At 57.4% G+C, this 13,460-nt stretch overlaps 1 protein-coding gene across 4 annotated transcripts in view; it reads left to right on the forward strand.

Moving 5' to 3' along the window:
• The window catches only part of CACNA1B (calcium voltage-gated channel subunit alpha1 B), a 195,640-nt gene that overhangs the window by 69,323 nt on the left and 112,857 nt on the right, over positions 1-13,460 (forward strand). For all 4 annotated transcript variants that reach the window (XM_072778906.1, XM_072778907.1, XM_072778908.1 and 1 more), the window contains exons 11-14: positions 2,299-2,508; positions 6,520-6,632; positions 10,508-10,620; positions 13,193-13,324. In XM_072778906.1, the coding sequence (XP_072635007.1) occupies positions 2,299-2,508; positions 6,520-6,632; positions 10,508-10,620; positions 13,193-13,324 (568 nt within the window). The remainder of the gene's footprint in view (positions 1-2,298; positions 2,509-6,519; positions 6,633-10,507; positions 10,621-13,192; positions 13,325-13,460) is intronic.

The following is a 13,460-nucleotide window of genomic DNA, read 5'->3' on the forward strand; positions in this document are numbered from 1 at the left end:
TTACTGGGCAGGTCCAGTGAGCCAGGTGGGGATGGCCATGGAGCCTCCCCTGGAGAACTTGCTGCTTGTCTCGCTGGCTATACGTGTACGCACAAAGTGGTTCATATGAGTCACATGTCCCCTTTACCTTCCTTCCCAGAGTGACCCTGTGTGTGCTCACAGGTGTGTCCCTGTATGATTCCATGAGTGGTTGTGTGTTTGACAGTGAGGTGGTCAGGGTGTGGGTGTGTGCTCTGCAGTGTATGTGTGTGACTTCGTTTCTAAATATCTCAGGAAGTGCTGGGACATCTGAGCCTGTGGGTTCTCCAGGTGGACCTGTGCATGGCTCTGCACATGTGGTCTTTCCTTGTCGGGGCTGCTTGCCTGCCTTCCTTGGGGCCCTACTGCCATTTTTGAGGAGGGAGTAGGTGTGTCTGGCTGTGGCCTTGGCACTTTGCAGCCCTTAGTAAGGCTGGCCAAGAGGTTTTGTTGAATGGGGTCACTCTGACTAATTGGCAGTGGCTGGTGGCTGGACATAGACTGTGAGGCTGTGTCCTGGTTTCTCAGGAGGCTGTGATGGGGCCATGTCTTCCATGGGTATAGATGAGGTCTGGCATCTGGGGCACTGTGAGGGTCCTCAGAGGGCTGGCTGATGGATCCTGTCCTCTGGGCCCACTTTCTGTGTTTGGGGCTGCTGTACATAGCATCTCCCCACCCATGCAGCTGGTCAGCATACAGATAAGTCTCTCCAAAGACCTCAGGGCCTGTTCTCATTTCAGTGAATTCAAGGATACTAGTCCCAAAATGCTATTAGTGTGCTACCAGGAGTCTGGGTGCGCACACACATGTATGTGCATGTTCATAGGACATCGTGGGACACACATACACATATACTCCACACTCTCATCTGGGGACCTGAAGCCCATGCTGAGAGACAGCCATGCATACTCACCACCCACCCTTGGCTCATTTGTCAAGGAGTACGTGGGGCTGAAGTGAGTGCCTTGTCCTCTCCTATCCTCACAGAATGTGTGGTCTGGTCTGGAAGCGGGGCACAGAACAGGTCAACAAGCCAATATGGGGGCAGATGGTGTGATTTGTGATTATTGCTGGGGGGTGATGACCATATTTCAGAAGGAGCACCCACAGAAGGGTGTTTTATGGAGGTGCCATCAAAGTCCAAGTGTGAAGCTGAGGAGCAGCCAGCTGTGGAAAGAAACCAGCAGTGGGAAGCATCTCACACTTATTGTCACAGCAGAGCAGAGGGATTGTGCACATGGAGGCATGGGGAGGCTGTGGTAGCTTCATAGGCAAATGTTGCAGAGACCATGTGAGGCTGTGTCTCTGCCTCCCCTCTGCTTCTGCACCAGGACAGCCGCCGTGGACCAGAGGCAAACCAGGGAGCTTGGCTGAGTTCTAGTAAAAGTACTTAAGAATAGGTGGCCGGGGCTCCTGAATGACTCAGTCAGTGAAGTGTCTGCCTTCTGCTTAGGTCATGATCCTAGGGTCCTGGGATCGAGCCTCATGTCAGACTCCCTGCTCAGTGGGGAGCCTGCCTCTCCCTCTCTCTCTGCTGCTTCCCTGCTTGTACTGTTTTGCTTGTATTCTCTCTTTCAAATAAATAAAATATTTTTTAAAAATTAAACAATATGGGGATCCCTGGGTGGCGCAGCGGTTTGGCGCCTGCCTTTGGCCCAGGGCGCGATCCTGGAGACCTGGGATTGAATCCCACGTCAGGCTCCCAGTGCATGGAGCCTGCTTCTCCCTCTGCCTAGGTCTCTGCCTCTCTCTCTCTGTGTGTGACTATCATAAATAAATAAAAAAAATTAAAAAAAATAAAAAAATAAAAATTAAACAATATATTTTAATGTTTTATATTATATTTATATACTTAAATTATAGAAATTTAAATAATATTTAAATAATTAAAAAATAGGTAGGCAGTGGTTGCTGATCCGAGTTGAAGCGAGAGGGAGGCCCACAGAGGGGTTGGGATGGCTGGGGCTGCTGGAAGGTGGCCTGGGGTGCTGAGGCCATTAGGAGCCTAGTGACTGTGGGGACAAGGCTCTTGGTCCCCTCATCTGTGACATGGGATTGGGGTCAAGACCCTTCACTGGATGTGTAGGGGTCATCAGCTAAATGCCAGTAGCACACAGGGTCTGACACACGTGGTGCCTGCAACCAGGACTCGGGCCTTGGGCTAGGCCCGGGCTAGGACAGGTGCCCATGGGAGAGTTCTGAGATGGGCGGGGAAGCGTGTCCATGGGGCACACGTCTGTGGAGGGAGAGTGTGTCCTCAGTGACCCCTTCTTCCCCCAGGATCCCCCTTTGCCCGTGCCAGCCTCAAGAGCGGGAAGACGGAGAGCTCGTCGTACTTCCGTAGGAAGGAGAAGATGTTCCGGTTCTTCATCCGACGCATGGTGAAGGCGCAGAGCTTCTACTGGGTGGTGCTGTGTGTGGTGGCCCTGAATACTCTGTGCGTGGCCATGGTGCACTACAACCAGCCACAGCGGCTCACCACGGCGCTGTGTACGTAGCTGCAGCCTGGGCCTCCCCCTCACCTCTTCCCGAACCACCTCTGGTCTACAGCCTGGAAATCCTGGTTCACAGCCTTTTGCCTTGGAATGCCCTGGGTAGGACCCCTGCACTGACCAAAGGGCCCCAAGGGCCTCTGCTGGGGCCTGAGCTCCCCGTCCCAGGTGGCAGGAGGCCTAGCTGGTTGGAACGGGCTATAAACCATCTGTCAGTGTGGTGGGAAATGATGAGGGGTCCAGGGCACCCTGGGAGGAGGTTGATGGGGTGAGCAGGCATAAGCCAGGCCAGATGGACCTGTGTCTTCCCTTGTAAGGGCCTCAGACCTGTGGACCAGGGCACTTAGCCCCTCATTCCAATCTGCCACAAGGCTGGAGCTCCCTCCCAGGACCCCTGAGGAGAAAAGAGTCCTGCCTCCTCGGCTCTTCCTGGGCTCTTCCTGGGGCTCTTTCTGGGCTCTTCCTGGGCTCCTTTGGTTGTCTGCACTTTTCTTTTTGATTGTTGAACCTGTGTCTGAGACCAGGGCTAACTTACCCGTGTCGATGAGCTCAAGGATAGGCCACTGGAGTCTGAGTCATGACTTCTCTTGTTACATTTCCAAGGAGGAGAGGAAGGTGACCAGGGTGGTTGAGGCCGCTTGCACCTCTGCAGGAACCAGGGATGCCCTTCCAGGACCAGCCCTTCACGTCCTAGGGCTCTGCAGGTCATGGGGAGCCTGGTCCTGGTCTGTCATCCCACCTCACAAGATCTCAAGATGAAGGCTCATTGGTGGTTTCTGTTCTCTGGTCAGGGGTTCCATCTCCCATTCCCTGGAGGTCAGCTGCAATCACACTGCTTGGTATCTGGGGCTGATCTGGAGCTGGTGGGCATAGGACCTTTTTTGGGCTCCCATCAGGGCCTTGCTTTCACCATGGGGGTCCTATATGCCTGAAGCTACCCTGAGGTGGCAAGAGAGTCTTTTCTCCAGAGAACTGTCCTGGACTTGAGTTCCCTGGTGGGCCAGCCACACTCCCCTCTTTCAGACCACAGAGCCTGGTCAGCTCTAAGCAGAAGCTTAGGTAGCTCTGGAAGTGTTCTTAGGAGCTCTAGACTCTGATGGCTCCACAGGCCACTTACACATGTGGGTGGCGGTGACTGTTGGGGATGCAACGCTGGGCTATAGTTTCTCACATTTGTATAGAGATCTCTCATGTAATGGGGAAGGGTGGAGAGGAAGGCGGAGGGGCCCAGGGAGCTATTCCTGGGGCATCCAGGCCTTTCCTTCCCATGGTTCCCAGTCAGTGTTGTGGTTATTCCTTGTTTCCTGGGGATTTGCCACCCGAGGGGCAGATGAGAAGCTGCACAGCCTGGCCACCTGTCTGTGGTGTGGGAGCATAGGACTGAGAGTACCCAGCTGTTGGGCCTGGCCCCAGATCTTCCCTCTTGCTGCTCTGTCTTTTCTGTGGTTCCCTGGGAATTTCTGAGTTCATGGCATTACCAGGGAGCTCCCAGGCTGGCAGGAGAGGTGGCTGCATGCTGGGTGTACATACCTCTGCTCAGCGTCCTGGGCTCCATCCTCGGCTGGACTGGAGCTGAGGAGGGCTGATCTAGCCAGGAAGGGCAAGTCTTGCAAGGGGTAGAGGCAGTGGCTGAGGTAGGAAGGGGGTGCCCACCAGGACTAGCAGCATTGGAGCTCCCCACAGGGCGCTGCCCTGAGGCTGGCCACGGTGCAGACAGTGAGTTCTGTGCACCGTGGTTATCTGTCCAGCCAGGATCCACCCCTGCTGCACCTCTAGAACCCCCAAAGCTTAGCTGGTGAGGGGGAGGGGGTGCTGTGCTCAAACAGGCAGCCGGCTGTTGGGCTTTGTTGTCGCATGAGCCCTCTTGGCCCTGCAGGTCACCTTGACCACCCTCTCCTCTGCCCCTTGGGTCCCCTGACACATGGAACAGTGTTCACATCTGCCTTGGCTCCCCCTTGGCATGCGCCTGGAGAGAGGAGTCATCTCTGTTTCCTCTTTAGGTTCAAGGCAGCACCAGTGCCTGGGAGTTGAACGAATGATTCAGGAGTGAATGAACGGATAGTGAGCATATGAAGCCGAGGGTGTTTCTTCCTCAGGAGAGTGAGAGGGCTGGCAGGACTGTTCCTGTTTCCTGAAGAAGTCGCACCTTCGGCAGGTCCTGGGCTTGCTCCTCGTGGTGCCCTCACTGGATCTCCTGGGAGCAGGATCAGTGACCAGGCAGCTGAAGTTCCAGGGCCTGGCATGCGGGCAGCTGGAAGTCCCATCTTTGTGGCCTCTTTCTCCAGGGTCTGAGGTCTTCCTGTGGGGTGCCCCAGGGCACATGTGGAGAGGTTCTGGGATTCAGCAGCCATGGATCTTGGCAGGTTGCTAGGGCATTCTGAGCTGGACTTGGGGGCACGGTGCTGTCCTCCAACCACCCCTCATGCCTGCTGCTCCGCACAGCCAGGACCAGTGTTCAGTCATTCAGACCTGGCTGGAGTGGGTTCTTCTGCCCAGGTTGGTGGACATCTGTGCCTGGCACGCTGGCTTCTTGGCTCCTCGAGGGAGTCAGCTTTGCCTTCTCATGACAGATCCCATGCATGGCTGGGGAGTCACTGACTTGTTGGTTGGCCTCAGAGGCCAGGCTGATTGTGTGAGTTGCTGCCAGGAGCTGATTATCCATGTAGTCAGGGCAGAGGAGGGGTTCCCTACCTGAGACCTCGGGCCGTGCAGAGGGCTGCGTGGGCAGCAGGGCTGTGCAGCATCTGGGCTATTGCAGGTTTGCCCCTAGCAGAGGCTGCTGAGTGTCCATAGCACAGTGCTGGTGGAGAGCTGTGGAAGACAGCACACGTTGGGGTCCCTAGGGTTGGCAGGAGGTGTGTGGTCTGTTCTACCAGGAGGTGCTTGGGGTCCAGTTTCCCAAGTGATCTGAGTACTAGAAGCCACAGGGAGGCTGGGCTGATAACTTTCCAGGGAGTGGACTTCTCTGAAGCTTACCGTCCATTCATGCTCATGGCCTGGACCCTCTGGGGCCAGCCCTGCCCACGCTTCTGAGCTGCCCAGGGGCTAGAGGTAGGCATGGTCCCTGTGGGCTGTTCTGCAGAATAACATGCCAATGCCAGCTCCACACTCGTGGGGAAGGATCAAAGGCAGTGCCCTCGTTCTGGCATCTGGCATTCCTGGTTTGGCTGGAGCCAGGGCCCGGCTGTGCCTTGTGCTGTCTGTGGCTTTGTCTGGCTCCTGGACCAGCTTGGCCTGGCTCGGGGTCCTGCTGTCTGTGTGTCTGGATTCCCCAGTATTGCCCTTAGTTCCAGTGCAGCCAGCATGGCCTCCCTTTGGCTCCTAGGCCCTTGAGGGTCCATACCGCTGGTGGCAGGACTCCAGGGTGAGGCAGGAGGGGCACCTGCAGGAAGGTGGAGGCGACTGCAGGAGCCTCTGAGTGCCTCACAGAGTGAGGGGGCCATATCCTCCTGGCCCCAAGCAAGCGTTGGCCCTCCTGGGAGCCTCAGGCTGCCTGGCCAGGCAATGCCCATGTGCCAGGTGAGCAAAGGTCACAGCAAACACGATGATGTGGGGTTTTGAGGAAGGTGTCAGGGAAGCTCCCGCGGGAATATGGGGCAATTCTGATGAGGAGGCTGAGGGTCTCTGCGGTGCTCACAGCATGAGGCGGGGAGCAAGCCTGAAGGTGGAAGGACAAGTCCAAGCCCATCCTCCGGTGGGTGCTGAGTGGCACCAAGAACGCACTCCTGAGCCCAGGCCCAGGGTCTCGCCTCCTGCATGGCTATCTCTGGTGCTGTAGGCACTGGACACGTACCACGTGTCAAAGTGGAGCCAGCATCTGTGTGTCCCTCCCAGTCCCAGTTGGTTCATCATTCTCGTTCTGAGCTGTGATTCCCCAGCTCAGGGGCCACAGACCAGGCTTGCAGGGCTCAACCCTGGGAAGCTCAGAGGTCTGGTGTCCTCCAGTCTGGGCTGGAGCCAGGTGGGAGGAGGCTGAGAGCTAATCCCCCTCTTCTCCGGCTTCTCCTAGACTTTGCAGAGTTTGTTTTCCTGGGTCTCTTCCTCACAGAGATGTCATTGAAGATGTATGGCCTGGGGCCCAGAAGCTACTTCCGATCTTCCTTCAACTGCTTTGACTTTGGGGTGAGTAGGATCCTCAGGTGCTGGCCTGGGGTCCTGGCAGGTCTGTATCTGGGACTGAGCGTCCACATAGCCCCTCCCACCATGCTGTATCCGCGTGTGCTGTGGGGTCTGTGCAGCAGGACCCAGGCAGTTGAGCATGCTATGACCCTGTGTGGGTCAAAAAGGGAGGGGCCCTTGACAGAGAAGAGTCCAGGCCTGACTTATGGGGGTGTCAGCTGCAGGACATCCTCCTCCCTGCCTCCGGCCCTGTCTGTAGAATCTCAAGGTCAGCTGAAGGCACTGTGGCCCCCTTTGTGCCTGGTGCAACCATCTTTTAAATATGCTACTGTTTTGCAGAGGGCTCAGTGTTCCCAGCAGAGCTTCAGGGGGGTGGGAGCTGGCTCTGGACAGCTTGGGCACCTGCTTAGGGGTGGGCCGATGGGGGCTTGGCGGTGGTGCAGCCTTCCTCGTGGACCTGGCTTGGGTCCCTAAACAACTTCTTTGGGCCTGGGAGTGTTCACAGGACTCGCTGGGACAAAGCCCAGGGAGTGACACAGGCCCTCCCAGGCCAGTGGAGCGTGGACACCTCCCCGTGCCGAGCCTGGAGCCCAGGGGTGAGCTCTGACCGGTGCAGACTTTCCAGAAGTGGCATGCCAGCCCTGAGGAAGGCTCCCACCTCCGCAGAGTCCTGAGGAGCTGGTGGGCAGGGGGCAGCCTGGACACAGGTAGAAGTAAAACCTCAGCTCAAAAATTCAGCATGGCTTTGACTTTTCCCATCAGTGGAGTTGATGCAATGCTGTGTCCACAGGGGAGGCAGCGGGGACCTGGAGGCCTGGCCCCAGAGCCTCAGGTGACGCCCCACGGCACTGCAAGGTCTCAGTGGGGAGGGAGGAGCCGAGGCTTCCCAGGCTGTGCCCCAAGCTGTGGATGCCATGGTTCTTTCTGGGGGAAGGTTTCTTGTCCTTGGCCCACTTAGTTACTGGGAAAGACTGTGGTGCACGCAGGCCAGAGGGACCCCAAGGGGTTAGGGGATTTCAGAGGATCCTTGATCTTTCAAACATCTTCTGCTCCAAGCTGACTGGGTCCTGGGCCGTGGCCAGGTTTGCATGTAGCCACACAGAGTAAGCATGTGTCGTCTCATGGTTCCTATAGGCAGGGGCCCAGGCCTGGCTCGGCCACGGGCCTGTGGTCCAGGGTCTCTTAAGGGGCACAGCTGACAGCCAGGAAGCCACAGCCTCATGACGTGATGAGCGCTGGAGAATTTGCTTTTCAGTTCCTCAGGAGGCTATTGATGGGCCTCAGGGGACTGGCTTCCATGCTCACTCACGTGGTTAGTAGCAGGCCTCAGTCCTGGTCACATGGGTCTCTCCCCGGGGCTGCCTCATGTCCTTATAATCTGGCAGCTTGTGACCCGACACAGAGACCGAGAGTTCCTGAGACAGAGCCGTGGAAACCCAGTCTCACAGAGATGACCAAACTGTGCCATTTTCTTTGTTCAGAGTGAGTCACTTGGCTGAGCCCATGCCCAACAGGGGTGGGGGTGTTACCCGGGGTAATGACCCCCAGGAGGCACGGGGCACGGAGGCCATCTTAGAGGCTGCCTGCCGCAGTCCATGCTCCGGCCCCCAGTGGCCCAGACCCTTCCCCATGGGAAATACACGCATGTCCTCCGGCTTCCCCAGCACGTTGCATCCCAGCATCAGCTCAGGGTCCAGGCCTCATTGTCCAAGCCAGGCCCAGGTGTGGCCGAGGGTCCTCCAGGATGGCTGCTCAGCCCCTCCCCACCTGCAGACCTGTGGAACGAAGGAGACGAGCTGTCACCTGCACAGTTGTAGGAGGGGCTCAGAGGAGCTGAGCGTTCCTGCCCAGAGGGGACCCACGGTAGGACCCACAGGGAGTCTCTGGAATCTGGCTGGGAAAAGTCAGAGACCCTGGGACTAGCCCTTAAGGCCTGAGAAGCCCTTTGGGCCTTCAGCTGGCTTCTGGATCACCCTTTTTGTTCCAGGAAAGGTAGCGAGTGTTTTCAGTTGTGCAGGTCTCTCAGCCTGCTTCCTGCCAGTAGGATTCCAGGATCCAAAGGCCTGTCGTTTTGTCTTTTGCCCCGAGCAGGGGGCATTTCTGCAGAGCCAAGTCTTCTCAGAGTGTCTGGGTGTGTTGTGGGTCTTCCTGGAGGTTGTTGCACCCAACAGAAGACGTACCTGAACTCTGGGGATGGGCCCTTCCCTGCAGGGTCCCATGGTGACACAGCTGAAGCCTTGCTGTTCCTGGGGCTGCTGTGCAAGACCGTCTCCATGGGGCTAGAATGTGGGACTGGGCGGTACTCTTGGGCGCCTGCAGCACCCGCTGCCTCTGTGGACTGTGTCATTTCTGACCTTGGCATCCTTGGCTGTGTGGCGAGGCTGAGTATTCCCAAAGCCAGCAGGTCCTGGTGGACAGCACTTCCTCGCACACTGACCATGAGTGGCGGGGGACCCAGGCCGCACCTGCACACTCTATGTGGAGATCCAGAGCCCTCATTGTCAGGGTGGCATACTTTCTTCTGCTCACAGAACTGTGGGCGACTCTGTGGCCGAGGTTCCTGCCAGGACACAATAGGGCACCCACCCTGTGTCCTGCGGATGTGCAGGTGTGGCCTCCGCGCTTCCTTGCAGTCCAGAGCCATGAGTGGTGCGTCTAGGGCTGTGGATCCGACATGCCACTCAGTGCCTCCTCTGGCTCCCAAACCACTGCTGTGTTGTTCAGAGCTTCACTTCTGTCTCCAAAATGTGCATTGCTTTTCTCTTGACATGTAACAAATCACCCCAAGGGTTAGTGGCTTAAAACAGCCAACACTTGCTCTCTCTTGTTTTGGTAGTAGGAGCCCCCGGCTCCTACTGCCCCACCATGCTGCAGCAACTGCAGGCCCTTTGGGTAGGGAGCTCACGTCCAGGCTCCTTCTTGGGGCCACTTAGTCCCTAGCCACAGCTCCTCGTGTCCCACCACACAGCAGCTCTGACCTGCAGCAGAGCTGAGTACCCAGGAGGAAGCCGGTCCTTGTGACCTGATCTCAGAGGGGACAGCTCATCACTCTGTCCCGTTCTGTTGGCTAGAAGTGAGTCACTGGGTCCATCCCAGTGAGGGACAAGGCTGTCCAGGGGAGCACCACATACTGGGGTTCACGGTGGGCGTCTCAGGGGCCATCTGCTCCAGGAACACGTGGGGACAAAGTCTGAGGGTTAAGGAAAATGGTAAGAACACGGACTTAGGAAACCGGGAGCTCCAGCCCCAGACAAACATGGGGTGCTGTGCACCTGCTGCAGGAAATTGGCAGAGGTGCTCAGGGTCGCCAAGGACAGGTGGCGGCATGCTCATCCCCTTTGTCGTGCTGCCCAGGGTACAATGAATGCAGCTGTTGGGCTGTCTGGATGCCAGCAGGACATCGGATGTGCTCTAAGTGATGCGGTTGTGTTCAGTGTGGAAAAGTGTGCAGAGGAGGGCTGTGAGCTGGGGTGAGCCATCACTGGGGCACCTGCCAGAGCAGATGTGTAGGGTCCTAGACCAGTGGTCACTCTGCCAGAGCCTCCAGTCATGCCTGGGGCCTGGGTCCTAGTACGTCACCAGCTTCCTGGCCCTGGGGGAGAATGCTGACATTGAGCTGATGTGATTTGCAGTTGGTCAGTCAGGGAACCCATCAGCCCGCCAACACTCCATGCCCTGGACACACTGGGGGGCACCTGTTGGGGGACGGATGGCCCCAGGACTGGGGCGGCGGAGCTCCCGAAGGCTGCCGAAGGAGCTTAGTGTGAAACGTGCATCCTGTGTTGTGGATGCTCACAGAGGGACTGCAGCTGCTGCCTCCAGATGCGCACGTGTGGGCTGGTGTGTGTGTGCCTAAGGCTGACCCTGTCTCCCTGCAGGTCATTGTGGGGAGCATCTTTGAAGTGGTCTGGGCAGCCATCAAGCCAGGAACATCCTTTGGGATCAGTGTGCTGCGGGCACTGCGGTTGCTGAGGATCTTCAAAGTCACAAAGTATGTTATCCACATGCTCCTGGGTGAAGGGAGGAGGGACGCAGGCCGCACGTGAGACTGGCCAAGCAGCGTGCTTGCTCCTGGGGGCTCATGGGGCTGGCCTTGAGCTCTACTATCTGCAGTCTCTTTTCGTGCTTGTAATTGGCAGTTTTTGAGGTTTTTTAAAAATTTTTTAAAATTTTTATTTATTTATGATAGTCACAGAGAGAGAGAGAGAGAGGCAGAGACATAGGCAGAGGGAGAAGCAGGCTCCATGTACTGGGAGCCCGATGTGGGATTCGATCCCAGGTCTCCAGGATCGCGCCCTGGGCCAAAGGCAGGCGCCAAACTGCCGCGCCACCCAGGGATCCCATAATTGGCAGTTTTAAAGCCCCTGCGCGGCATGACTGTTTCGGTCACAGGGCTGTACCTGTTCTCAGGGTGGTTCCCCGTTGGCCTCAGTGCTGCCGCCAGGGTTCCTGGTTCTCTCGGTAGCTTGCTTCCCACAGTTTCATACTGTCCCCTCTTCTGAAACCAGCAGTCCCGTCTTTCAACCTTCAAACGATTACTTGGCTTCATAGTTAACAGAGAAAATAGAAGTTACCAGAAGGAGGTGTTTTTTATGGTCTAGCCCGCCCCCGCACCTGGCCACCTGCCTGTGGCCCCAGCCCTGCAGAGGGAGGGAGGTCTCAGCTGACTCTGCCCTTCTGACCTGAGCCAGCATGGAGCCCACGTGGCTCCCACCCCCAGGCCTGCCTTCCCCACCCTATGCCTGACGCTGCCTTGCTTAAGCCGTGGCAGGAGGATAGGCGCCAGGTCTGTTTTCAGTTCTGTTCCACTTGGTTCTTCACGTGACCCTGGAGGCCATTTGCTCCACTTTGTCTGCGAGGGGCAGCAGCCAGGGCGGGGGTGTGATGCGGTTACCGAGAGACCACTGTCTACACCAGGGCCTGGGGCACTCCACAGCAGGACCTCCCCTACCCTGAGTGCCTGGACCCCTGTGCTGTGAGCACGCAGCCCACACACGCTCTAGCACGGGGCTCCATGCCATATCCTCAGCCATGGGACCCAGGGAGCAGACCTGGCTACACTGGGCCTGTGTGGGAGGCCTTGGGCCCTGGGTCACCCCTCCAGTGACTTTCAAAACCTCTTATCTCCCCGGGGTAGACAGGAGTTCTTTTGGTCCTTCCCAAACTGTTTATTTGTTTGTTTGTTTGTTTATTTATTTAAAGATTTTATTTATTAATGAGAGACACACACACACACACAGAGAGAGAGAGAGAGAGAGAGGCAGAGGGAGAAGCAGGCTCCATCCAGGTAGCCTGACATGGGACTCAATCCTGGCTCTCCAGGATCACGCCCTGGGCTGAAGGTGGCGCTAAACTACTGAGCCACCCGGGCTGCCGCCCCCAGTCTGTTTTAAATCCAAACCTGAGACCATTTGAGGACACGATGGTGTCCCTGCAAGAGAGTTTGGCCAAGAATGTGGCCCATCTAGGGCCACAAATGCTGCTGTGCATCCTCTGTGGCCTCCCCGTGCGATGCAGGTACATCACCCTGGGAGGAGGCCAGGACAGCCGCCTTCACCTTGGTTGTGAGGCCTGGTGTCCTAGGGCTCTGCTTCCTTCTGGAAGCCAGGCAGCCCCTGTCCTGAAGTGGGCTGGCTTTTCCAGAGTTTTCCCAGCCCATCATGTACCTTGTAAGAGAATCCATGGAACACAAGTGAGCCTCTGTGCCACCAGCAGTAGGGAGGACAGGATTGGAGGGTCCAGGGACACCCAGGGGCAGGGTGAACATGGAGACTACGATCTGTCCTGCCACTCCTGCCTTTCTAGGGTGCTGGGAGCTTATGTGCAGAGACACAGAGGCATATGGCGTGTCTCCTGGTGGCTGGAGGGAAAGCCACATGCCCCAGCCTTTTCTAGAGGAGCTCCCCAGCCATGGGCATGGGGTTGAACCCCCAGCCTCCCAATGAGCAAGCTGTTAGCAGCCTCAATACCCCCCCTCAGTGTACTTCAATGGGGCCTGTGTGCCCTTGGGGGGCACGAGGGACACAGTATCTGACCTCCAGGAACATTTGAGGAATGTGATGGAGAGGTGGGGGTTGTGGGATGCCAGTGTTGTTCTCGCAACACTGCCCCCCACCTGACCCCCTCCAATCCATGCTGTGTCCTGGGCCCTTGGTGAGAGGGGCATTCACACCTGGGTTTCATGTCACCTATCACAGCACCGAGGACCTGCCCAGGCCATGGGCTGAGTACCCTCCACTGCAGCTCCTCAGCTTGTGGTCTAGGTGGAGGTTACCCTAAGGCTGCCTGGGTATGGAGAGGTGGAGAGGGATGGCAGCAATAGGTGCAGCTTTGGGAGATGAGGGCGAGCCCAGCCCTGGATGTGGCCGTCCCCCCTGGCGTCCCTGGTGGAGAAGTGCTCTGGATGCCCATCGAGGTGGGAAGCCTACGGGGTTTAGAAAATCTGGGAAGCCATAGGTGTGACTGTGAGACCCATGGAGCATGGTGTCAGTGGTGGGTGGCGGGTGTCAGCCAGCTCTGTGGGGGCGCGGCTGGGCGTAGACAGACTGCATCTGCCCTGACAGGTACTGGAGCTCCCTGCGCAACCTGGTGGTATCTCTGCTAAACTCCATGAAGTCCATCATCAGCCTCCTCTTCCTGCTGTTCCTGTTCATCGTGGTCTTTGCTCTACTAGGAATGCAGCTATTCGGGGGACAGTAAGTGGGCCTTGGGGGGTATAGGAGGCTGGGGGCCCTGCCAAGGAGACAGAGCTCAGAGCAGATGTGCTGCCCAAGTGCCCCACACCTGTCTTCTGCCTGGGGGTCCCCTGAGGGGACAACGGCCCCTCACAGC

Source organism: Canis lupus, chromosome 16, assembly GCF_048164855.1.
Source record: "Canis lupus baileyi chromosome 16, mCanLup2.hap1, whole genome shotgun sequence".
NCBI lineage: Eukaryota > Metazoa > Chordata > Mammalia > Carnivora > Canidae > Canis > Canis lupus.